The 26,874-nt window shown below is 48.0% G+C and overlaps 1 protein-coding gene across 1 annotated transcript; it reads left to right on the forward strand.

The window, feature by feature from the left end:
- The first annotated feature begins 16 nt into the window (after window positions 1-16).
- On the forward strand, window positions 17-26,874 carry EIF2B5 (eukaryotic translation initiation factor 2B subunit epsilon). Its single transcript, XM_039488748.1, has 16 exons — window positions 17-257; window positions 3,675-3,799; window positions 7,251-7,436; window positions 7,536-7,713; window positions 8,447-8,527; window positions 9,244-9,321; window positions 10,436-10,748; window positions 11,560-11,705; window positions 12,068-12,206; window positions 12,912-13,013; window positions 14,239-14,346; window positions 15,331-15,421; window positions 16,612-16,735; window positions 22,196-22,321; window positions 23,908-24,018; window positions 25,096-26,874. The coding sequence occupies exons 1-16, from the start codon at window positions 102-104 to the stop codon at window positions 25,159-25,161; spliced, it is 2,130 nt and encodes a 709-aa protein (XP_039344682.1). The 5' UTR covers window positions 17-101; the 3' UTR covers window positions 25,162-26,874.

Consider the following 26,874-nt stretch of genomic DNA (forward strand, 5'->3'; position numbering starts at 1 on the left):
GGTATGTCCTCGCCGAGGTGCCGTCTCCATCCGGAATCCGAACCCGGGGCGACCCGGAAGCGGACGCGGCGGAGGGGCCGCGTGCGTCCGTGAGGAGACGGATGATGGCGGCTCGGGGCTCTGGGAGGCGGGGGGCCGGGTCTGGCGGGGCCCGGGGGCCGGACCCGCAGGAGGAGCCGCCGCCCCCGCTGCAGGCCGTGCTGGTCGCGGACAGCTTCAATCGCCGCTTCTTCCCCGTCTCCAAGGACCGGCCCCGGGTGAGCGAGACCGCCCCGGACCCCTTCCCGCCTCAGCCGGGGAGCCCTGGGGCCGGCCGGGACCCCTCCCCGCCTAGCCGGGGAGCCTGGGGCCCTTCCCCTCCCCTCCCCCAGCCGGGGACTCCAGACCTACCTCCCCGCCAGAGAAACCGGGACCCTTCCCCCGCCCCGCCCCGCCAGAGAGACCGACGGGGACCTCCCCGCCGCTGGGGAGACCGGGCCCCGCCCCGGTGGAAGGGCCGCTCGGCTGCTGCCCCTCCTGAGAACGGAGAGCAGGCGGGAGCTCCCACCCCCTCCCGCGTTTCACCTCTGGTTTCTCTGCCCACTCTGCTACCTCAGCCAGTTCGATCCTGTGGGGAAAACCATCCTGAACCCCCTCAAAGCTGCAGAGGAAGGAGACAGCCCGGGAGAGCTCTGAGCCCCAGGGAACTGCAGGGGATCAGCGGGCAGGACTCATGGGTTCTGTTCCTGGCGCTTTCCTCGCTTCACTGTGGGACCTGGGCCAGGTCCCTTCTGCAGTCCAAGCCTCAACTTCCCTGTCTGTAAAATGGGGGGATAATTGTACGGATATACCCGGGGGGAGGATAGGGAGTATTCCTAAAGCTCTTCGAGAACGATTTGACAGATACTTGTTTGTGGTAGTCTCTGGCAACAGCATGTGATGGGCGGGGAGTGATGATTTGTTACATGCAAGTATAAAGTGCCCACAATTCTCCAATATGGTTATTTCTTAGGGTTTGTCTATACTGGCACTTCACAGTGCTGCAACTTTCTCACTCAGGGGTGTGAAAAAACAGCCGCCTGAGCGCAGCAAGTTTCAGCCTGTACAGTACCACCCCATGGAGGTGGGTTTTTTAGAGCTCTCGCTGCGCTGCGCCGCAACCACACAAGCCACATTAAAGCGCTGCCGCCGCAGCGCATTAGCATTGCCAGTGTAGCCTAGCCCTTACATACCTTAGTTCAAGAGAATATGGTTCCAGAACAGGGAACACTCATTCTGCATCTCTGATAGCAATCTCACTGGCTTTTATAGGAGAACAAGAAATTGGTAGTTTACCAGCGAAGGACTAATTGCCACTGTGAGTTAATAAAATAGCTGACTAAAGAGATTTTGCATCATGTGCTGAAAGTGTCCAGGCTCATACAGAGTTCTGCCCTGCTATGAAAAGCATGCTATTACCATCTCCCATGTGATCATCCTGGTGGAGTGACAGGTCTTGCTGGTGAAAGCTGCCATGATATCTTTCAACAAGAAAATATTTTTAGAGTCCCATTGAAACCTATGGGAGACAATTTTAGTTTATTGAAGTTTAATTTATCAGAAAGAAGACTGAGAGGTGTCTTGATTACAGCATGTAAGCACGTTCATAGGTCTCTTTCATGTAGAGTTGAGAGGCAGAACAAGAACCTATGGCTGGAAGTTGAAGCTAGAGAAATAAAAATGAGAAATAAGGCACACATTAACTGTAAAGGGGATAAACTATTGGAACAAACTGCCAAGGGAACTGGTAGCTTCTCCATCTTTTGAGGTCTTAAAATCAAGACTGGATCCCTTTTTGGACGACATGTTTCAGCCATACACAAGTTATTGGGCTCAATACAGGGGTTACTGGATGACATTTATCTTGCTTTATATTTGGTGAATCTGTGAAATTCTTTTTAAATCCTTACCTAGGGATTTTAGTGTATTAAGAAGCAAAGTACCTAAATACAGCAAGAAACTGCTTCAGAGGAAAGAGCCTGTAAATCACACACAGATGTTTAATATCTTGTAAGATCAGTTTATGATGCTTTCAAATGAGGCAATCTAAGGGGAGTCCAGTGGTTAATGTGACTGATGCCACCGTGCACCCCCTTTTTCCAGATCAATAAGCACACCTCTTAACTTTGAAAGAGAAAGGAGAGTAATGGGGGTGAAGGATTTCACTACATTAATTTCTGAATTGTTGAAAGGGAAGTAGATGAAGAATGGAAAACTGAGCTCTGAAACTATTTTGAATAGTCTTATTTGTATTACAGTAACATGCTGAGGCCTCAGTTATGGCACAATTCCCATTGTGCTGGGTACTGTACAAATATAAAACAAAATATCCCCTGCCCCAAAGCGCTTATAGTCTAACTAGGGACAAGACATGACAAGTTGGTAGAACACAATGTGGACAGGGAGAAGACAAGGGTGACAGTAATAGCTAAAACATACAATACGTTCTAAGTGCACAATTTGGAGGGAATATTTTCAAATGCAATAACAGCAGCAGTTTGGTTTCTTATCTTGTGTTGCCTCTCCTGGGTGTGAATGAAAGATAGGGCTTCATTTGAGGAAACTACGTTGCCCATAAATGTTCCTGTAGCCCTCTTGCAGACTAGACACTGGGGAATTACAGTAAGTCATAAATAGGGGGAGTGTGGGAAAAGATTTTGACTCTAAATAGCGTACACATACCAGCTATTCCTGTGGGAATGTTTTGGGGTTTTTTCACCCCCACAATGAGGAAAAATAAACCAGAAATCCAAACTACCACTGTGGGGACTAGAGAACATTATAGTACTGTTTGCTTTTCATTTGCCAGTGCTGATATAGGAACTGCAGCTGCCTCTCTGCAGGGGAGGGACAAATGCCTTTGTGGTAGATGGGGAAGAGGCTAAGCCACTGCCCAGAGCGGCAACAATGTTTCCCATGAAATCACCAGCAAATGAGAGAAGAGCGTACACCTCGACCCTGATATAACGCTGCCCTTGGGAGCCAAAAAATCTTACCGTGTTATAGGTGAAACCGTGTTGTATTGAACTTGCTTTGATCCACCGGAGCACACAATTCCCCCACTCCCCCCCCCCCGCCCCCCCCGCCCAAGTACTGCTTTACTGTATTATATCTGAATTCATGTTATATCGGGTTGTATCATATCGAGGTAGAGGTGTGCTTGAATTGCCCAAATCTTAAGGCTCTGGTGCTATAGGAGACAGCAGTACCTCTGGAGTTAGGTTGAACAATTATCCTCTTTCAGTGTCTCATTAAATATTCATGGCAATCATGATTACAAGATTCATATTTGTCCACTGGCTGAGAAAGGAATAATTTTTAATCTCACTGTCAGAAAAAAATGCTTAAGTGATCCTTCAGTTATAAATTACCTTCAAGAAGACACTTGAATCTCCAGTTGATGGGATGTATTGACATTACCTGCATAAATGTTCTGTGATTTAAAAAAAAACAAAAAACTTTTTTTTTTTTTAATTTTGTTCTTGTGGCTTCATCCCTCATGTCTGGCATATTTTTTTCTAACAGTTAGAGCATGAGACAAGGAGTCATGATTGTATTACTCCAACACCGCTGACTCTTCTTTCCTGCAGCTGGCCTGTTGCTGACCTTGATTGATGTATAGTGTTGGTTCAGCTAACTCTGTCCCGTTTCCCTAGGTTCTCCTTCCTCTGGCAAACGTGGTCATGATCGACTACACCCTGGAGTTCCTAACTGCAACTGGAGTGGAAGAAACCTTTGTCTTCTGCTGCTGGAAGTCGTCTGAGATAAAGGAGCATTTACAGTAAGGAACATCATCTTCCTTTAAAAACAACAATTCTGGTGGCATGCATCTGAAGTGAGGTTTTTTACCCACGGAAGATTATGCCCAAATAAATCTGTTAGTCTTTAAGATGCCACCAGACAGTAGAAGCTGTTTTTGTGGATACAGACTAACACGGCTACTCCCTGATACTCATCTTCCTTTGCGGCTGACTGTAAAGGAATGTTTTCCAAGGTCTTATATCACAGTGACCCCTTTGGCTAATGAAAACTGGGTGCTACTCCCATTATTGTCCCAAAGGGATCATTTGAGCAATGTCTCTACCAGCTTCTGCTGGCCCTGGGAGCATACTCGCTGCATATCCTTATTTACCAGCTGTTGCTAATAGCTGAGAATACAGCAAGGTAAATAACACGTGAAGAGAGAACATTTCTTCCTTTGGAAAGCAGGACGTGGGTAGCACTGGTTGAAAGAATTTCTAAGGCTATGACTGCTAAAGGCCACAGCAGGGACTGACGGGAAGATGAAGAGGAAGAAGAAGAGGAAGACTCGCAGAGAGCACACAGCACCGTGACCCCCCAGCAGCCAGGCTTTTTTCATGCAAATAGCAAACATTGTTTTTAAGCAAGCCTTTTTTATGATTGATTGCCCCCTGAGGACTTGGGATGATTCGAGACAGAGTATTACTTAGAAAAAAGTTTTTAACATGTCCGAGGGGAGAGAGAAAGCCCCCAGGGACAGCCTTTGCAGAAGTTTCTGGGGCAAGCATCCTTGTTCCGCCCCCCATGGTAGGACACTTTACCACCCCATGCATGTAGTAGCAAATCAGTATCTTTATCTTGTTCTGTTATCCTCAGCAAAGTGATATCGTTCAGGATAACCTGGTTAAAAAAGGAAAGCTGAATCCTGATGCCTGGACCTGTGTCTGTGAGATCTGTAACCCCAGAGATGCAAGTCACATTAAGATGAAAAAAAAAACCTTGTAGGGAAATCACATATGCTATGTGTAAGGAATATTTCACTTTTTCAGAGTATAACCATAAATTGTTAAAATGTAAAATGTATCTTTCTAAATTATTCCTCCATCCCAAAGGCTAGCACAGATAAGGGCGAGGAAAAAAGAGAAGAGAGATTGATGTTTTCTGATATTATGGAAGTTACGCATGAAAGAGAGCTCATGAATGAGAGTGGAAGGAGGAAAATTTAAAAAAAAGGGGAGAGGCCAGTGAACGTGAGAGGGGGGAGGACAGAGATGATGAGAGGTGGCGGCAGGAGCGGCGGCAAAAAAAAGGCGGCGTGGCGGCAGGAAGATCAGCGGTGGCGGGATGCACGGCTGCTGCTGTGGGGCATGACGTGATCAGACCGGCGTGTGGAGGCTGGAGCTTCGCAGGCGGATCACAGATCAGCTTTATAATGAAAAATAAAAAATTAATGCTTTTTAAATGAGTGACTTTTATTTGCATAGTAAGCTGTAGGACTGAGTCAATCAAGGGGGTTGGTGTTCATCAAACAACACAGCAGTCACACTGTACCTGGCCATTGATGAATTCGTCTCGTTTTCTCTCTCTCTCTGCGCTTCTCCTTTCTGTGTGTCTAATTCTAATCCTGTGTGGCTGTAATGGCGTAAGGCCAGCGGCCTCAGGATCCCACCTCAACCTCCACCCCGCCATCTCCCTCTCCCCTTTACTCTCAGAGAGGAGAGGACAGCAGCAAGCAAAGCAATTGGAACATAGAGGGCAAATGCACATTCCACCACCATTCTGCACTTGCTCAGCCTGTAATTGAACAGATCTGACCACTGTCCAGGCTGCCTGTGTGGTGGCTTCATTCATGGCATCATCAGGGGGGGGTAGGCTGGTCCCCAGGAACGACAGGCATTTCAACCCAACCAACTGTTTCTGGTCTGTCTCTGAAGTAAGTCCCTGCCTGCTGCCGCAAGCGCTTAGAGTCTGTTCTGAACGAATATGCATCATGAACCCTCCCTCACGTGGATGGATGTTTGTGAAACGTTGTGATCCACCCACACTTGCTGCACCATTGTGCCAAGATAGGGATATGGGTTCATCTATCGCCCCCCCACAGTTAGGGAATCCCATTGCAGCAGCCATCCACTATGCCTGCGTTTCCCACCAGTACAACCTTCAGCAGCAGCTTAGCAGCTGCTGATTGCTTACTTGCATGCAGCCCAGCAGTAGATTTCCCCAACCAATTGATTCCCGACTGACCTGAGTGTGGCTGTCTTTGCAAGCAAGCTGCTTGTAAGCTTCCACAGGGCGCCTCTCTGCTCTGCTCTTCTCATCATCTTCATCTTAGGGCGGGGGGGGGCAGGGCAAGCAAGTCACAAGTCCATGTCCATGAAGAGAAGTTTAGCCCCACGGCCAAAGCAGCCACTGCACACCTGCCACACACACACACACCCACGTCAGTTCAGTCAGTGCCCTTGTTCCCGGGCCCAAAAGAATGCGCTCAATGGATCATCTCTGCCCCATTATCATCAGGATCCCAAAGCAGCGGCGGGGGTTTGTGAATAATTCTGTGTCCACGTCCACATCATCGCCCATCGCGCGGCTGTTCTCCGGTTCCTCTCTCTTACTCGCGGTTCGTTGGAGGTCAGTGCATGCAAAAGTGCGCGAGGTGCGAAATGGAGCTGATATGAGGTATGGAGCTGAGGCAGGGTCCATGCTTGCTGTGCTATGGGCGTCTGCAGTTCACACCAAGCAAAAGGCGCCCAGCGCGGGTGAGGTCGGGGGAGGAGGGGAGGAGGAGGGGGCAGAACCACACCATCACCACGATTTAATGTGTTTAGTGTGGCCCACTTTTTTTTTTAAAAAATCTGTTTTAAAAAACCGGTTTATGCATTGGAATAGTTAAGTGGGCTATGTCTGTCTGAGGATTTCATATATGATGGTCTTGACTGTCTTCTTTTTTCATATTTAAAGGCAGAGCTTTCCTGGTTAGATATTTAATAACATTGTGTACCTGATGTTCCTTAAACTACTGGCTTTCACTGAGGAGTCCTGGGCCTTGCTCTGTAACACTTTTAAGTGCACTTGGCAGGCTGGGGTCAGCTCTCTGCTACATGTCCTTAGCTTCTCTAATCTTTAGGCTCATGTGCTAAAGAGGAGTATACAGCTTCATCTCTTCCCTCCTTCAGCTGTTGCCTACAGGTTAAAACTCTTCTCTTTGGTTTTGCATAAATACTTGGTGTCTTTCCCCTTCTTTCACGAATCTCCACACAAGATCTTGCTCACGAGGAAGTCAGTGTCCTCTAAGCTATCGTCTTGGAGCATTACTTTCTTTTGTCTCTGCTACGGGAATAACTATGCTTAAATGTGACAATGGGCCAGCCATCATAACATGGTTGCTTTTTACATGTGTGGACAGACAACCCCCCACGCTGGACCACCATGTTCTAGCCTAAACTAGACAATCACCCTTTTCATTCCTTCTGACCTGTTTTCTTCCCCTCCAGTAAGTCCAAGTGGTGCCGCCGCACCTCTCCCAACAAGGTGCGCATTGTGACCTCAGACCTGTACCGCTCACTTGGTGATGTGCTAAGGGATGTCGATGCCAAGTCCCTAGTCCGCTCTGACTTCCTCCTCGTCTCTGGAGATGTGGTGTCCAACATCAATGTTTCTGCAGCTCTGGAGGAGCACAGGTGGGTGACTGGGGAGAAGGCGCACCGGCCTGGCTTGTTCAAGCTCATTGGTGTCGCTTTTTCAGAGGCATTGTTTAAAACTCTTCCTTTCCTGTTTAGGATGCGCCGTAAGCTGGACAAGAACGTGTCTGTGATGACGATGATTTTCAAAGAGTCCTCACCAGGTCACCGTGCTAGGTGCCAGGAGGATGACATCATCCTTGCTATGGACAGCACTACGAACCGTGTCCTGCACTACCAAAGAACCCAGGAGCTGAAGCGCTTTCGCTTTCCCATGGTACGTGCAGAGTGTGTGTCAGGTGGAAAGTTGCTAATGCGGTCAAGCAACCCACTCCAAAGTAAAACTCTCTCTTGAGTCTAGGGTGGGGAGAATGGCGCTTACAGCTCCCTCTGAAGAAGAGATGATGGGAAGTAGCTTTTGAAGCTGGCCCCTTCTATGACAGCCTGTGGCATGGTACAGCCATGCAGGCATGTGCTCTGAAGTTCCCTCAAGTTTTTAAGAATGGGGATAAGTTCCCACCATCCCTAACAGGGTTAAAACAGACTAAATAGGCTTCTTTTTCCTCTAAATTCAGTTTTACTGGTATAAATTAGTTCATGTAACTTCTGTACTTGGGATTCTGTATGTGTAACAAAGGATGAGACAGATGATTCAGGCTGTTCTCTGGCAGCCAATGAAGTGACTATCAATGCTGGCATTTGGAAAGGTGTGATACTGCTTCTGTCATAGGAGATTTTTGGAAAGATTTTTTCATGTGGGAATACTGCTGAGTTGAAACCTTTCCTGGTTGGCATACAGTATTGTGTGAGACCATTTTGCACACGTTAAGCACAGTTGCTCTGTGTGTTGTGTACTTTGCCCGTATCTCGTGACTTGTGATGTGTCCTCCAGATTTCCATCCAATTGAAGTGTATTCGTAGTATGTTGTCCTCAGCTGCTGCAGTGTTGTTCTGGATTGACTCCCACATGAGAAACGCTCAATCTGTACTGTGTTCTCTTCTCTTTCCAGAGCTTGTTCCAGAGCAATATTGAGACGGTTGAGGTGCGCCATGACTTGCTGGACTGCCATATCAGCATCTGCTCCCCACAGGTGAGTTGCTGTAGTTCTGGAGGGCTGAAATGTTCTGAGTAGCTGCTGACATGGTAGAAACACACTGTTAGAGCGTAGAGTGGATTCCAGAGCCCCAATCCCATTCCTTGCTACTTTCCGTGGAGCTTGTCACGGACACAGGAGTATGATACTTTCTTGGGCTGCCTCAGCACTCTCAGCTTCTGGTGTCTGTTGCTGAGAAAACAGGTCCAACAGGAAGCGCCTGTGTGTGTGTCCTGGTCTGAGCTGAATGGAGGAACTAGTCCAAGATAGTGGAGATGGCACCTTTGGGGTTCGGGGACCAAGTGAAGTGTCAGTTCTTGATGGCTGGTACCTTGTTGGTGGTAATGTCCAGGGCGTTCCCTGCCATGCCCTAGACTCAGTAACTGTTCTTCCACTGTCAGGAGGAGAACTGGTCTTCAGTCTTCCATGCTCAGCAAAATTACAAAGTTAGACGGGGTCAATCAGCTGGAAGTAATCCCCCCGCCCTCCCGAAAGCCAGACTCTACTAATGTGCACTATGGAAGGGGAGATGGGAAGCCCCAGCACCTTCCATGGAAGAGATTGAGCCTTTCTCATGCCAATAGGAGAAGGACAAAAGCAGTCTTCCTGTGTTGTACTTTGCTGAGCTCCCTGGCAGTGGCTGGTTGGGGTTAATAACTGTCCTGGGCTCTCCTGGCAATGTCCTCTGAATTTTGCCCTCTCATTGTCTCCAGGTGGCTGAGTTGTTCACAGATAACTTTGATTATCAGACTCGGGATGACTTTGTGCGTGGCCTGCTGGTGAACGAGGAGGTAAGGAGAGGGGTATTGTGGGAGACCCACTTCTGTCTGACCCAAGAGGAGCCTTTGGCTTTTCACCTCATCTCTTCAGTGGGTGGCTGGGACCTTTTTGTGTGCTGTCTGGGATGAGGTGTTTCCATGTCAGCACAGGTGGTTGTGCGTGCTGGGCTGTAACATGTTCTAAGTTGTGATAGGCACTGGAGGTTCTCGGGTAGCTGGGAACAGTTCTGCGTTAAACTAGCAACTAGATCTCCTGCAATTCACAAAAGCACCTGCTCTCAGCTCCTGGTTTAGCTTATATGCAGAAGAATAGGAAATATGAAAGCTAAGTCTCGTTAAATTACAAACTGACACAGCCTTTACTGCTTCACCATCATGGTGCCATGTTTTACATTATGCTCTTCAGAGCAAGGACTGTCTCCTGAGTTTGACAGCACCCATCACGGTGGGGCTGTGATCCTGTTTGGGGCCTTTGGACACTGCCATAATACAAATAGCGATAACATAGCTTTATTGCACTTGCCCTTTCATCTTTCCAGACTTACTGTTTGGTTGAATTTCAGCACTTATAGGGGATCTGAAATCATGTCAGCAGATGTGTGCTAGCTGCCTCCACGGAGCTCTGCTGATGCCCCTGGGTCTTGACTTGAAGACCATCCTGGTATTCCCATTCCACTGCCTCCCATATAGCTCTGCCAATGTCCCTCACCCCACCCTGAAGCATCCCCTTGTATACCTGTCCTGGCTAATCATGTTGGTTCTGTAGTGGGTGTCTTTGGAAACAAATGAGTAGGCTTGTGCAAATGAGATGCCTTCCTAAAGCCACTGGGGTGATAGTGACTCTGGCTTGTAATGCATTTGGGAGGCTGGAGTTTGAGAATATTTGGGATGTGATTCAGGTGATTGCTTCCATGACACTCTCAGACCCCAGTGCCTGTAGTGTCTGAGAAGGCTGTTTAGTGAATATGGTAGCAGAAGTACCTGTATGGAAACGAGTGCAAAGAAGAGGGATGGGTTGTGGCGGCAAAGTGTGTGGGTGACATTTAACATGGCGTAGAACCCTGCTCAGGTGCAGGGAGCCTTCCTCTGCAAAGAGTCCCTTAACATGCTTCTGTCTGTTTCCCAGGTCCTGGGGAACCAGATCCATATGCATGTGACAGCAGAGGAGTATGGTGCCCGTGTGTCCAACCTGCTGATGTACGAGGCCGTGTGTTCCGACATCATCCGGCGCTGGGTTTATCCTATGACTCCAGAGATGAACTTCACCGATGATGAGACACAGAGCTATACCCATTCCAAGCACAACATCTACCGAGGGGCAGAGGTGAGCCTGGGCCACGGCAGCGTGCTGGACGAGAACGTCCTCATTGGGCAGGGGACGGTCATTGGCAGCAACTGCTCCATTACCAACAGTGTCATCGGTCAAAACTGCAAAATAGGTGAGTGCCATATATGGGAGGCGTGGGGAGGGGAAGCCCTGACGTTGTTTGGAATTATAGCGAGTTCAGTTCTGATTGAAGGTACTTTTTGTGGGAGGAGAGGAGTGGAGGCAGTGGGTGAAATGGGGTTATTAGGGGAAACCAAAGTGGAAGGAAGGGAGTTACAAGTAGTTAAGCTAGTATATATTGTACAGTCTTGAATGCTTAATTTTTAAAGAGGTCCAGGCCTTTGGGGTGGGAGCTAATGCCCCAGCAGGGACAGGCTGAGTGAGAGGGCAAGCTCATGCTGCAAAACATCTGTTAGTCTATAAGGTGCCACAGGATTCTTTGCTGCTTCTACAGGAAAAAGAAAGAGAGGTGATGTGTATGTATGTTAAGACAATAACTTACTGGGCTCCTCTCAGACCAGTATTCTAGAGGTGAAAATGTCTGTATCCCATGCTCATCCCCATGAGCCTCCTAGTGCCCCAACTTCACAGCCTCAAATACACCTCCATTGTTCTCATTTTTCCCCATTTTGCTGAATTACTGTAAGGAGGAGGCCTGTTGGTACTGCAGCATTTGCTGAATCTCTACAGAAACCTTAACTCAGTTTGTCTTCCCTGGCTTAGCCTAAGGAGTGGCTGCTGAAATCTGAGGCTGGCTTTGCCACGACATCTAAACCTCCACTGAGACACAAGGGTACCCTCTAGTTCTGGAGCTAATGGGTTGGATACTCTCTGGTGCATTCAGCATTGGAAAAGTGCTAGTGAAGCACAGAGTGAGAGCTGTGATCTGCCCTGCTCAGCATCTTTGTGGTGGTGTTTAATAGGGGATGAAGTTATCCTGGATGGAGCATTCCTCTGGAACGGTGTCCACATAGCAGACCACGTGGAGATCCGCCAGTCTATTGTCTGTGATGAGGCTGAAGTGAAGGAGAAGGTCAAATTAAATCCTCACTGCGTCCTTACTTCCCAGGTGAGCTGCTTCAGTGTCTGCAAGGTTCTCCACACTCCTTGGAGAGTTACTAGACTTGCTCATTGAATATACTAAACTGAAAGGACCTGGCCAGTAGCTAGAATGACGCGTGCTCCAGGCCCTTTCTTCTGGTTGGGGCATAGGCTACTGCCCCCACCTTGTCCCTTCTGCAAGGAGTTTGGTTTATTTAGCAGGGTACATGCCCAGGCACCGCTAATATTTCCAAATATGTTTCAATGTTACGCAATTCCAGGAGAAACTCTTTGAGGCAGCCCTTGGCTCCTGGGGGGGAAATGAGAGGTGGCAATGTAGGGAGCTGTGCTTCTGTTCCTTATATAGATAAGTAAGTCCTTTATTTTTAGGTGGTGGTAGGTCCTAACATCACCCTCCCCGAGGGCACAGTGATCTCACTGCACTCACCAGATGAGGAAGAGGAGGACGACGATGAGTTCAGTGATGATTCTGGAGTGAACAAGGAGGAAAACAAAGTGAAGCTGAAAGGTGCATGAGCTTTTGTTCAGCCCTTTGGTCCTGTCCTTTGTGGGGCTTCACCCTCTGGGACCAGCCTGTGTTCCAAACTTGCTGAAATGCAAAGCTGGTAGCAAAAGTCTTATGTTAAGCTTGACATCTGTGCCCCTTTAGTGGGGAAAGAGGGATATCCAGTATACCAAGCTAATAGTCGAGTCAAATTACTGGTGACTACCTGCCCTCTCCAGAACCCAACCTCCTGTTTCATCATAAAGATCTGTGGACACTTGTCTTGGGGTGGGAGCTCTCTACAGATGACAGGCTACAGCTTGAACAGTCACTCAATTCAGGACAGATGCCAAGACATCTGGCCCTCAATTCTCTCCCACTGCACCCCAGGGATTACCGGATCTTAACGCTCCTCCCGCATGGGATATTGGTTCTGTCAGGCCCCTTGTGTAGGATTCAGAGTGTGAGTCAGTGTGTCAAGCCAGCCACTGTAGGGCAAGATGAAAGAACAGCCTGGTCATCTTCTACTCGCCTAGGTTAATGAGAGCAGCACCCTGTGTGCATGGATGGGAGACCCAACCCTCCTACTGTGGGTTAAATATTTGGGATACAGCTTGGTGCAGGTCATTCTGACCCTCCCCTCACTCTCCCACTAGAGGCCAATCAATTTCAGGTTGGTTGGCTGTCCCAGTATCTTCCTTCCTTCTAAACGCCATCTTCTTCTTTCAGGTTATAACAAAGCAGAGGTGGGGTCAGAGGGCAGAGGTTACCTCTGGAAAGCAGATGATGAGAATGAAGCAGATGAGGAAGAGCAGAGACAGAACCTTTGGGGTGAGGAAAGGTTTGATATAGACTGCTGAGAATGGAAACGCATGTACCCTATTTCAGTGAGTTGCTGAGTGGGATGTTAGTAACAGGCAGGGATCATCTTTTTGTTCTGTGTTTGTGCAGTACCTAGCACGGGGGGGGGGGGTGTCCTGGTCCATCACTACGGCTCCTAGATGCTGCAGGAATACAAATAATAATTCGTATCTAAGGTCATCGAAGGTGGTGTCTTGAACCAGGCTGAGGAAGTCTCCCCAAGCAAAGTGGTGTATAGTCCATTATTGAGATGTCAAAACTCAGATTAGACAAAGCCCTGGAAAAGAGAGAGTGGGGGGAACAACCTTGGGTTAGAAATCTGACACTTCAGCTGAATGGGGAAATCCCATCCCTCTTGGAGCCCTTGTTTCAGATGCAGGCAGATGTCACTGCCCCAGTTCTGCTAAGGACATGTTTGGAAAACTTCCTGCCCAGCCATAAAGGCTAGATACATTTTACTGAAGAGGGGGAAAAAAAAGGCAGCTGAGATTCTGGAGCACAGTTAGGGATGGATCCTGTGGCAAATTCCATCGCTGCCAAACAGTGAAGTCCATAATTGTGGGATTGGGTGGCATGAAGTCTCCCATTGAGCTCCGTGTAGAGTACGGTGGATATGGCTGCTCCGTGTAGAGTATGGTGGATATGGATGCATTGCATTGACCAAACACTCTTCTTGTGCTCTTTGAACCATGGTCCCAGATCTTGCCTCTTCTGCTCCAGCCTTTTGTCTCACAATAACAAACTTCAAACCTGTGTCTGAATGATGAAGGGAGCCCATTACATTCCAGGCACAGAGTTGCTGCTTTCGCCCCTCGGGGATGGGGGGCATGTATGTTGATCATCATTTTCCACCAGAACTGCTCAGCTCAGAGGCTACATCTGTTTTTCTGCAAGGTTCCAGCTCAAGTGAGAGTCCCACGCTGCTTGCAACGAGTGAGCAGTTTGGCTGGGAGGGATGCTTTTGCTTTAATCACTGACCCATGCTGCCTGCTCCTAGGGATCTGGCAAAGCCCCTTCAAGTTAGTGGCAGGCCCCACTCAGTGGTTATGGATGTCTGGGTCTGTAAGTAGCAAAGCCCATACAAGGATAGCTTGTTCAAACCTGCCTGGATTCCAGCTTCATCAGCTGGGAAATGACTGCAGCACCTCTGCTTTCAGGGTTGCCCCTCAAAAGGTTACATTTTCCTGTTTATCAGGTCCCACCTTGAATCCAGAGGAAGAGAGTGAGACAGAGAGCGACCTGAGTCTGGGCTCTGAGCAGCCAGACAGTCGGACTGCTTCTCCTCAGCTGGATGACATCAAAGGTGAGAGGCCTGGGCCTACAGGGAATGCTGGAAGAGCCAGGGAAGGGCCCAGAGCTTGTGAGTAGTGGGGTGAGCCCTGTGCTGCTGTGACTGTGTGCACTGAAAGTTCCTGCCTTGCTCCAGCTCACGCCTCCCTCTTCAGAGGCCCCCAATCTTCCTGGCCAGCATTTCTCTTGTTCCTGTTACAGTTCTTTGATATTCTCTTCCATGCTGTTGCCTGGTTAGTACATGCATAGGGGCCCAGGTGGGAAGGTTGAGAAGGACTTTCCCTCTTCCTGACCAAAGGCTCTTTGAAGCTGTCTTTGCCAGAGATTGTGTTCCCTTTCCATAGCAGCTTATTGTAGTAATTCTCCCCCTGCTGCACATCCAGGAAGCCACAAGATGTGTTTGGGCTTGTCTACATGAGAAAATTTTGCTGGTATAGTTAAGCCAATGTCGTTACACTGGCATTATGCCCCATGTGGCACTCTTATGAGTGGCTTTTTCAGTTTAGCCTATGTGACTTGGAAAGAGTTTGTTGTTCTGGTATAAGTGGCTATTTCTCAGTTTAAGTGCATCCACCAGTCTTGTCATATGAGTTTAAATTCCCCCTTGGCTTATACCAGTATAACTTTCCATGTAGATGAGCCCTTAGGTCATGGAATAGCCTGTCAAGGGAGTTGTAGAAGCCCTGTTGCCTGAGTCGTTTAAAACAGGTCTGCATACAACCCTGGAGAACACATGGTGCAGTAGGAGACAGTCCTGCACTGGTGCCTAGGAATTAAATTGGTGGGATCTGGCAGGTCTTTACTTTTATACATGCTCTACAGTCACTTACAGGTGGAATAACTGTGCGCATGTGTTGGGTTATGGAGTGAAAATGTGGAGCTCTTTAGTTGGCTTGTCCCTGCTCCTGTCACGGGGCTGGTTTCTCTGTAGTGAGAGATGCTGTTTGCTGGACTTCTCCCTCTCCTATCTAATGGCCTATTCTTGCGTTGGTGACAGTTTTCCAGAATGAGGTTCTGGGTACCTTGCAGAGGGGTGAAGAGGAGAACATCTCTTGTGATAATCTGGTCTTGGAAATCAACTCTCTCAAGTAAGTGCTCCCCCTGGAACTGCAGTCCCTGACTCTGAAGTGTCTTTTGTCTAATGAGCATGATGCTAAGAGGCTTGAAAGGGGGAAGAAGGGAAACCATGTGACTAGCCCATGTTGCGATCAGTATCCAGTTAGTTTCTTCAGCAGTCAGGCTTAAGAGATAGTGATAAGTGAAGATAGTGACATGAGGCGATGCAGAGAGTGCTCTCGCTCCATAACCTCCCCAGCTAGCTTTAGCTGTTGTTCCATGAGCTCTCGGGCTAGGGACTGAATATCCATTGGGTGCCTATGAAGGGAATGGGAGAACACCAGTCCTTTTAGAGCAAAGCCACACATTAGTTTAGCCAGGGAGTTGCCGCTCTCCATACATTGCAACGTTCAGCCAGCAAGTCCAGAGCCAAGAAGCTGTGTGTGGTGTGGCATTTCCACCCTATTTACACAGCAGCTCATGGGTTTTAGCCTTCGTGATATTCTGGTCTGTCGTTAGCTCTTGTTAGCATCTCCACTGCTAACATGCTTAGGGTAACCTCAGCTTGTACATGCTTTAGAATTCGCCTTTCAGCCTCTGCTGTCACTGAGGATAATTAAGCAGAACAAACCCATTGGGGCTCATTAAAGTCCTCTCTCTACTGGGAGCAGACTATAAACTAGAGACACAGACAAACCAATTGACTTTTTCCTGAGTGCAGATGGCAGTGGACCTGGTTTGTCTCCCAGGTCTGTGTAGGGGTGATGAAAGGTGAACAGTAATGCTTATCTCACTTTGAAAGCGATCAGATTGATGAGGGTTGGAGCTCAGGGTCTAATTGGATGTGTTCTACCTACCACTTCTCAAGTACAAGTCTGTTTCTCTTGTTTCCCCCATCATATTCCTGCATCATACCAGTAAATGTGAGTGTGCTGTCCCTGTCCAGACAGCATGTTACATTCTGAAACCGGGTCTTCAGGAATGTGATCTTTCATGAGACCCATTGCAATGCAGGCATGTTTCTGACTGCATGAATACACTCAACATGATGCTTAAAAAAAGACTTGGGCCCAGGGCTGGGAAGTTAACATGTAATGGATGTCCTGCAATAGAAGAATAGACTTCAGTGATTTGCCATGGCTGAAGGCAGGATGCCAGATTGCACAGGCTTATGGTCCTAGAAGGTGTGTCAGTCTGACATCCTCTCCCCCATCCCTTACAGATATGCCTATAACATTGGCCTGAAGGAGGTGATGCAGGTGCTCAGTAAGGTGGTCATGGAGTTCCCATTGCAGCAGCTGGACACAGAGTTAGACCCCCAACACTACTGTGTAATGCTGATTCCTGTGAGTACACTTCCCCACTCCTTTCAGTCTGCATATATTTTCTGTTATTCTACCATGACATGGTGTTTTAGAGAGAGGAGTCCTGGTCCTCCTGAGTTAAATTAGACTAGTCTCAGGCACTATTACAGGAACAACAGCTGGGTGTTCACCTTTGTGCTGAGCACCATATGTTAACATGAACCTTAGAAGAGGGCTGGGGATGGGATGGAGAGTTATGCACTTGGCAGTCTCTTGGTTTTTGCACTGGACACACCATTCTAGTAAATTGGCATTGGAGTGTGGGGTTCAGAAGTGGGATCTGAAGGAGTTGGGAGGCTGCATGGCCTGCGGAAGCAGGGCGAACATTCCAGGTGTACGCAACAGCATGGCAGTAAGTGGGGAAGGCACTTGTGGGAGAAGGACTCAATAGCACACAGGGCTTCAGTTTGTGCCAGCAGGCAAAATACAGATAAGTTCAGAATGGTATAATCTTGAACATGAAGATGGAGAGGCTGGGAAGAAGGTACATTTTGGTCAGGCTGGAGGAACATGAGAGTTAAGAAAGCCAGAGAGCAGGAGGCCTCAGCAGCAGCTAAAACTCAGGGGCATGGAAAATTAAGACTTCTTCTTAACTGTTCTTTCTTGGGACTTCTCTCCTGGTGCTTAGGAGTGGGTCTAGGTCCTCCAGCCACTTGCACTGCCCCCCCCCACACACACACTTGGTAAGGCAACTCCCATTTTTTCACGTGCTGTATATTTATACCTGCTTACTGTATTTTCCTCTCCATGCATCTGATGAAGTGGGTTATAGCCCACAAAAGCTTAAGCCCAAATAAATGTGTTAGTCTCTAAGGTGCCACAAGGACTCCTCGTTGTTTTTACTGATACAGACTAACACAGCTACCCCTCTGAAACCAGTGATAGTTAAGACATATAGATTTACGTTGACTTGAAATCATAGTGTGTAACGTGTTAGGGAGTGCTGTTTTCCATGAGTGTGAAGCCTTCAATATTGGTATAATGCTCAGAAGCCAAACACCCATCAGTGAAGAAATAAGCACAAGGTTATTTTTCAGGGAAAACAGGAAGCCTTGAAAAATCAGTAAGACTATATTGCTCACACTGGCAATGTCAACCCAAACACCCAGCAGGCATCTTATTTGGTATCTCTACAAATTGCATAAGGCACGTAATGTTGCAGAAAACGTCATCCTTCCCCGGACGTTAGACATGGTTTCAAAAGTTATAGGGCCTGAAGCAGCTGCCAAGTTGAAGACAGTGCTTTTGTCACGTAACCCTGTTTGATGCAGTATTAGTGACATGGGTGAGGCTGTCCAAGAGCAATTACTTTCGGGAAAAGTTACTGCTTAGCAGTTCACCATAATGAATCAGCCGGTGTGTCTGCTGCTGCCCAGCTTCTAGTGTTTGAGGTGTGTCTTCACTGGTTCTGTGAAGCAGACTTTACTCTTTTATAAAGCTGTGCCGGGGAACAGCACAGATGAGTGCTCATCGGAGACCTTTCAGCCAAAGGTCACAGTCAGTGGGAGCTTAACAAGATAATCTGTGTGGATGGTGCCAAGATGATGGCAGGTAAGAACCACAGCCTGGTCGCACTTGTGCAGATCACACCTCATGACAGCACTTTCATACCAGGGTCCTGGGGAAGTGGAGATGCAGCCGAAGGAATATCTTTGGATCTCAAACATCTTCATTCAAGATGCTGTCAACGCAGGAGCACTGACTAGACCCAGTGCAGGATGATCTGATAGGCCTCTCCTTTGACAAGAACGTGAAATTAACTCCAGTCAAGAACGTGTTAGATTTTTGGCTGAAGCTGGGTAACTACCAGACATAGATGCAGAAGTCGTGAAAATTCCTATGCCAGCCTTATATCTCTGCAAATTGTCTCTCTTCAGTGGTGGCAAACCCAAAGTATCACAATCCTGGTCATTCTAAAATAACGCTGTGTATTGAAAATCTTTCATCTCCAGGCTAGCTTCATTCATCACATAGGATGGCAGGTGTATTTAGAACTTTGTGCTTCCTTTGTAATCAAAGTTTGCTTTTTTAAACTCCGTAATCATTTCTGGTATGTTCCAAAATTCTGCCTGCTTATTGTTAAAGGTGATAATGGAAGGGGTCACAAAACACGTCTTTGCCTGGTCATGCTAACTGACTGCTGAGGTGCATTTGAGAGGAAAAAATTCCAAAGAGGAATAAAAAATGATGGTTGATGGGGAGGGAGAAGTCAGCGTCAGCATTAAACATATTGCCCATAGGTTAAAGTAGTTCCTGGAACTGTGCATGCTACAACATCAGGACTACTCTACCCTTGTGCCCTATTACAGATATTGTCCTGTGAGCCAATCGTCATTGATATAATATACACATCATCTTACTTGTATTTCCCACACTATGGCCTCTCCTCTCCTCTGCTGGATGCTGGAAGTCACAAAGACCCCAACATATTCCTAATAGTACCTTTGCCACCAGCAGAGGAGGAGCCATTCATTGTTGCCTTCTGCCTTGGGAGTTGCTGTGGGTGCTCTGCATTCACAGCCTTTGCAGGCTTGGAAACTTGCCCAGGGTCCATGCTGCCTGGAGGGGCTCATGAGCGAGAATCCAACCCTCAGGGCAGACTGCTAAGAAGCAGGGCACAAACCCCAAACAGGCTGTGAGTTCTACATACTTCGATGTCACCAACCAAGTAACAAGTGTGAACTCCTCAGGCACTATACAGCCTTCACATGGAGTCTCAGACAGTCCCCTTGGGCATGCCCATCTAGGCAAGATTGACTCTGTGATAGACGGTCACTTTACACCGAAAATTACAAAATATTCAGGTTACTCCCAATCCTAAAGGACTAGTCACTACCCCAGGTCAATTTGCACTTTAGATCTCACACCAAAGACAACACTTGTAGCCAATCCTGTAATAAACTAACTAAAGGTTTATTAACTAGGAAAAATAAATGACTCGTATTTACAAGATTAAAGCAGGTAATCATCCACATACGAGTTAGTCAATTTTCAAAAGGTAACAGCAACTTCTATAGTGAGCAGACACTCTATGTCCTTTAGGGGCAGGGGTTCTCAACCTTTTTCTTTCTGAGCTCTCCCTCCACCCCAGTATGCTATAAAAACTCCATGGGCCAGCTGTACCACAGCAGTCCTGGGTGATGGGGCTTCGGCTTTCTGCCCTGGGCTCTAGCAAGTCTAATGCTGGCCATGCTTGGTGGACCCCTTGAAACCTGCTTGCGGACCCCTAGGGGGCCCCAGGCCCCGGGTTGAGAACCATTGCTTTAGGGTTAACCCAGGCAAAACAGCTAGGGATTTCTTGCATATGCTTAGAAATCCTTGCCCCTCAGAGTTCAAGCAGCAAAGGAATAATACATTTGGCTCAATGGGTATTTTTATTCCCTTCCTCCAGCATTCAAGCTGTGATGGGATGAGGGATTGGGCACTTACCCTCTTCAGGGCTGTGGGGGGAAGTCTTTATTCCACAATGGCCCATTGGGATTCAGTAGTACATCCTGATAGGCAGGAGACAACGCCATCTGTAGGAATCCAGCATTTTGCATTAGGTGATTTTTTTTTAATTTAATTTTTCTTGTTTGGTAAGTCACGTAGTTTCAGAACAAACATTTTACAGTTATAAAACAAACACTTTATATCGCATGCTACAAGGTAATACTTGAGGTTATAAGTGAGATTAATACATATGGCAACATACAAGCATTTCATAAAATCTCAACACTCTACACATTGATATAAGTCCAATACCTATCTTAACAATCCTACACACAGGTGAGCCAGCCTGGTTTCCTGCTATGCATTTGTCAGTGTCCAGTGAAGCCTAAAGGGCCTTGGCATGAGCTGGCACCTGGTCTGCCAGTGTCACAGTGGCATTGAAGAGGTCAGAGCTTTCCAACTGGCAAAGATGCTTCCACCCAGGAGTTGGTGGGAGAAGTGTCGGTGATAGAAACTAGCCAAGTATGTGGCTGAGGACAACTTTGTGTTCAGTTGTTCTCTTATTCTAGTGATATAAAACAGGTTCTCAACAAAGGGTCTGTGAGCTGGTTTCAGGGGGCTGCGGGGCCCTGCAGTTGAAGCCTGCGCCCTGATCCCTGGCACCCCTGTGGGGCTGAAAGTGGGAGCAGAGCCATGGGGAGCCCCAGCTGGGACACTCCTATGGGGCTGAAGCCCGGAGGCCTCCCCCCCCCCACCTGATGGCTGAAGTCTGGAGCCCCCCAGCTCCCCTGCCTGCCACTGGTCCCTGGAGTTTTTATAGCATGTTGGGGGGACCTGAGAAGGGAAAAGGTTGAGAACCCCTGCTGTAAAAGATCTTGTGGTTTGGGATCAGGATGCACACCTCCTGCACTGCCCTCAAGTTTTCCTCCCCAAGCCCAGCCCCCCATTTCTCAGCTAGAAACACAGCACAAAATCACTAAGCAAAAGGTTTAATGAAAAATAAACTTTGGAGCGGGATCAGCCAGTAACGTGACAGCTTCCTGCTTCTCCTCTCTCCTCCCCCTTTACCTGTAACAGATTCTAGTAGGTGCTGCGGTGTCCTAAGAAGCTTCCAGACAAACACACAAGCAAATGGAGACTGAGCCTTTGGGAACTTCTCTTACTGTGCTTTTGTTTTGGAGGCAGCCCATTTTGCTGTGTCTGCCTGGGTTCAGCTAGAGGGGATGGACAGTGGGCAGACAGCGGTACAGTGACTAAGGCTGTGTCTACTCTAGCACTTCCGTTGGTAAAATTTTTGTGGCTTAGGGGTGTGAAAAGACCCCCCCCCCCCCCGACCGACATAAGTTACACCGACAGATGTGCCGGTGTGAACAGCGCTGTCTCCCCTGCCGACATAGCTACTGCCGCTCGCTGGGTATGGTTTAATGATGCCGACGAGAGAGTGCTCTCCCATCAGCACAGAGCAGCTACACAGGAGCCTGTACAGCCGTGCTGCTGTAACATCTCTAGTGTAGACACGGCCTAAGTCTTTGCTCTATTTATAGCAGTTGCTCCTTTTCAGTTGCACCTTCTCTAGCTGCTCTGCGGAGTGATCATGTCCCAGTCTCAGGGATGTACCTTTGTTTGCCATTGTCTGCTGTGAAGTGACATCCTTTGAGTTCTCTGCTCCCCTGAACTCATTTGTGAGAATACCTACCACTCTATCCATAGCTCCTAAAGCACTTAAGCAAGATAGTTACACATCCTCTGTGTGCTACAGACAGGAAAACATGGACACAGAAGTGGACTTGTCACCTCGTAGTCCTGTGCTGTAACCCCGGCTGCCCCCTTAACTTCACTCAGCTCTTGGGGACGGTGTTGTGTATGTAATTAGACGGTCTGAATGATGGGAGAGTGGCTTCCCCAGACCAGTCTGTTCCCACTGAGGAACCGCATTGAACATGCACATATCTCTATTTAAAGGTCTCATAATCCAAGAACCTTTGTCCTTTCCTCTGATTCCTCCTGCAGCTGTTGAAGAAGTGGTCCCCAGTGTTTAAGAACTACATAAAGCGGGCATCAGATCACTTGGACGCCTTATCTGCCATTGAGGAGTTCTTCCTCGAACATGATGGCCTCCACACATCCATAGCCAAAGTAAGTTCCTCACAGTGGCAAGGACTTCTGCTTCCACCTGCACAGTAGTGAATTGTGGTTTGTAGGTGCCATCAGCTTGTCTTCTATCAGAAAAGGAAGGCTTATGTGTCTGTTGGGAAGGGTGGGTGAAAAAACATCTGTGAACGTGATTAAAATCTCTCCTCTGTGTCTGCCCAGGCCTCTGACTGAGCCCTGCTATGGAGGAGTACTGGTTGACATGCAGTCTGGAGCTGCTATCTAGCAGTATCTAACCCAGAGGGACCCCTTCCATGGTGCTGTAGTGGAGGGGAGTGGAGGAGAGGCCAGTTTCACACTCTGAAGGCACCCAAACCCACCATCTTGGACCCAAAAGCGAGGGGGTATAAAATAGCTTTTGTCACACTTAAAGATGGGAGATAGGCAAGGCTGGAAAGAGGGTGGGATTTCATATTCAGGCTGAACTGGGTGGAAAGCAGTGAACAAAATGAAGGTAGTGTGTGGCTGATCTGCTTTTCCACTGTAGGTTTCAGTCCTAGAAAGCGTTAAACACACGTTTCATATACACACACTCCCTCTGTGTTAATGGATTATTTCTGCCATCTAAGATTGCAGCTAAACTCCCCAATTAGAAATCTTTCCATGAATAATTCCTCTACAAGTGCCTGCACAACATTATGCCTGTCACTTCCAGAAGAGAGCTGTCCTGCAAATCTGCCTACACCTTGGTTCCCCAATAAGGAGGAATCTTATCTCATGGTACCAGTGCCTCTGGCTAATGGCACGAGCACTTAGCCTGGACTGACGCCAAAAGCCTTCAGCTCAGTAAGCCAAAATGTCCTTGAATGGCAGAGATTGTTTGGCTTGTATCCATTGTTCTAGCCTGACTTTCCCTGGTGGCCAGGAGTTGAAGTAAAACTTCATTACTGGAGCTGGCACATGTAGCCCAGCTTCTCAGTCCTCTGCCGTGAGGAGACTGACTGCAAAGTCTCTCCTCAGGCTGAGCACAGAGGGGTGATGAGGCCCCCCAAGCAAGAGTGCATTAGCATCCTCCTTTCAGCATGACGTCAGGCAAAAGCTTGATTCTACAAATGTTCAATTGCATTTGACACCCACTATAAGGCACCTTTTAGCAAAGGGCGTGCGGGGTTGTGTTGCAGATGTGACGACCAGTTAGGACTGGCTGAACCGCGTTAGTGCTGTTCCCTACTGCAGCTGCCAGAATTACGCCCATCTGGGTCTGCGGACACGAGAGGTTCCTGAAAGATCCATTTCGGTGCTTGTTATTAGTGTGCTTTACCAAGGAGAGGGAGATGACCTTGTGGAGTCCCCTTGGAATCCTTCATTGCTTTTAACTCCTAAATACCCCTCCCGGCATCCTTGGAGTTGAAAGCCATGAGGGGAGCTGTGACTTGGACCTTGTGTGCATCAGAGCTACCTCACCTCAGGGGCTCAGTGTCAGCAGGAAAAGTATGGGTATTGGGGACTATAAAAGCACAATGATACACATCCCGTTCTCTCCCACTGAGGCTTGTGGTGGAAGTCCCAGATTGTCATACACAGCCTTTTACTGTTCTGTCGCCCCATTTATGGTTTTCTGATTGGTCCAGGTGCTGATGACCTTTTACCAGCTGGAAATCCTGGCAGAGGAGATGATTCTCTTCTGGTTTTCTCAGCGGGACACATCTGATAAGGGCAGGCAGCTTCGTAAAAACCAGCAGGTAAGTCCAAGTCCTGGAGGGATTCACTAGCAGCTGCAGTCAGCCTTGGGGCGGAGGTGGTTCTGGTAAAGCTGGGTTCTCAGCAGGGCAGGTAATGAAACACACAATGCATTGGCTTACGGCAGCCCAGCTTGGCTTTCTGCCGTGTTCTGCCATAACCAGAGTGTTCTGGTTGGGGTGAAGGATGAGGCAGTGGGAGAGGGAGATATTTACTGACAGCTGCTCGAGAAACTGCTGGGATCACCCTATGCTCTGAGTAATGGAGAAGCCTCTCTAAGCTAGGCAACTACTTGAAATGGGCTTCAGGGAAATGAACTATCACTCCTTACATGTTTCCTTTGAAGCTACTGTACCTGGCTCTCTCTTCTCATCCATTTGCATGGTTCACTGAGCACTGGCACTACTGAGCGGCTTGGTATCAGAATAGCCCTTTTATAACTGGCTTGTGCTGTAACAAGCATAAACCTCTCCATGGGTAGGAACTCTGTATCCGGATGTGGCCAAGCCCAGTTCCAAAGCCTTTCCCGCAAACGGTACAGAAAGAAAACCCTCTTTGAGGAAGAGCCCAGATTTGCTTAGTTTAGAGCCCACGTGAAGTCAACTCCCTTTTTAAAAACCTGTCAGTGCCTAGAGCTGCTTATTTAAACAGGGTTCAAAAGGCAAAATGAGCAAAGTACATACTCTCAGAGCAGTCTTCTCCTAGCAGCAGCTTTCCTTGCACCGCCCACCTTATGTGCTTGTTGAAAATTAGGTGGAGCTGTCATGCCTCCTTCTCATGAGCCCTTGATGGAACAACTCTGGATCTAAACTCCCCTTCTCCCAGGCAGACTTTGCCTCTTTTTATTAGGGTGTGGGGGGTACCTTGGCCATGAGGAGGCCTCCTTTGTGGGTTCCAAAGAGTCTGTACTGCCCATACCACCTGGATTTAAGTGTCCATTTTTATGTCTGTTTTCCCTGTTCCTCGGCCTCTCCTATCTAACGTGGAAGTGGTCAAATGCTGAGGAACTGCAGTGGTCTCATTAAAGTAGCTGTTTTCCGGGGTTTATTTTTCCTCATCACATTTCATTGTCCTTGCAGCTTCAGAAGTTTATCCAGTGGCTGAAGGAGGCGGAAGAAGAGTCGTCTGAGGGCGACCAAGACTGACCTGGCAGCCTGACATGAGAAGAGGCACTCCTGCTGCCCTTAGAGGAGGAGGGAGGGATCTCTTACTGGCCAGGCTTTGCCTGGCAAGGTGGGCAGAGCAAGAGCAATGCCAGTGCAGGGTGCATAGGTGTGGGACCTGAAATCGAAGTGACTGACAATCCCATCGTTAATTGTTGTGTATTCCCAGCCCCCCAGATGGCATCTTACGTGGGATAGTCACAGCACAGCATGAGAACCACAAGGGAAAAGCAGGAGACACTGATGTCCAAGATCCCTCTGTGGCCTGTGTATGATGTATTATAAGCTATCCATTGGGAGCCATTCACTCCTAATGTAGCGGTGACAGGCAAATACATACAAATTCCATGTAAATCTAACTCTTGGGGTTTGAACCATTTCTGGTTTGTATAAATGTGGTCATATGACCTGGTTATTTGGAGTTACTGATGTTCATGGAGCTGTAAAGAGGCCAATGGACAATTCATTCCCACTCACTTGTGGAGAGCCCTTTCCGAAGGGACACGGGCAAGGCTGGTGGACAGACATGGCTTAGTCATCTAAGCACAGGACTGGGCCTCAGGAACTCCTTTGGCAGGAAAAGCCCAAGGCATTTGGCAGCCTGGAATGAGAAGAGGCACTTGTGCTTTCTCTCAAGGAGGGAGAACCTCTTACCATCAGGCACACCTGGCTAGTTAAAATCTTGGGTCTGACATGGACTTGCACTGTGATAGTAGCAAAACCATGTAACCTTTCTGTGTCTGTTTCCCTTTCTGTAAAGTGGGGCTAATACTCACTCTCCTACCTCACGGAGGGCTAGCTAATAACAGAAACATACTTAGGGAATAAAGTACTGTATAGAGGATTATGCCCCAGATATGACTGACCTTCTCTGTCCCCCTAGTTGCTGGTTCTTTGGGTAAGTTTTTATTTCAACTTAGAAAAGGGAACAGATGCCTGACACTTGTTAAGGCCCCTGGTTCAGGGATTTGCATGGGTCTGAGCACGCAAGCTGCAACACCAGACGTTCTCTCGTCCTGCTTCCCATGCTAGCGACAGTTAGACACACTAGCTCAAGCCAGGTGTTTTATTTATTTATTTATTTTTTAAAACGCTAGCTTTGCTTTTCTCCTTTGTGGGGAAAACTATGGATCAGCAACTGCAGGGTAATGCATGGGTGTGCAGCAGGAGTGAATGTGTGTCCTTTCCATCCATCCCTCTCCTGCACCCTCCTCCATGCTGGTAATAGAGCCCTCAGGAGCAGCATTCTTGTAAATGTCATTGTGCCACTTCCTGCCCCTGTCCTCCCCCAAGATCAGCTGACCCTTAATAGGCAGGTCATATGTTAAGCATGCTGACCTTGCCGCTGTCCTTTTAGGGGGGATGCGGAATAAATTCTATGGGAGGATACATTGAAGCTGCCCACTCAGGATTTTTTTGGCCATTGGATGATGCCACGTATTCTAAACTAGGGGACATTGATCTGTGAGGGAGGGGGGTCAGAAAACGCTGCCTCTTAAAGATGGATGTTGGGAAGGGAGCAGACTTGAGCTCTCACAGTGTCGGTTGCCAGGACTGTGCATGGAGGCCCTCAGCTTCTGGCATGACGGAAGCCAGTCTTGTAAATTTGGGGGGAAATAGCTGATATTTGAACTTTCTATATCTGCCAATATTTAATTCAGGGAGTGATTAAAAACATCCTGGTGTAAAGAATGA

The sequence above is a fragment of the Mauremys reevesii genome, linkage group 9 (assembly GCF_016161935.1).
Source record: "Mauremys reevesii isolate NIE-2019 linkage group 9, ASM1616193v1, whole genome shotgun sequence".
NCBI classification, from domain to species: Eukaryota; Metazoa; Chordata; order Testudines; family Geoemydidae; genus Mauremys; species Mauremys reevesii.

Excerpts from the sequence above, each read along its gene's own strand:
- EIF2B5 (XM_039488748.1), top strand. The coding sequence starts at position 102 with ATGATGGCGGCTCGGGGCTCTGGGAGGCGGGGGGCCGGGTCTGGCGGG. Across the intron at positions 12,207-12,911 it reads AAACAAAGTGAAGCTGAAAG|GTTATAACAAAGCAGAGGTG; the intron begins GTGCATGAGCTT and ends TTCTTCTTTCAG. Across the intron at positions 15,422-16,611 it reads TTGGAAATCAACTCTCTCAA|ATATGCCTATAACATTGGCC; the intron begins GTAAGTGCTCCC and ends CATCCCTTACAG.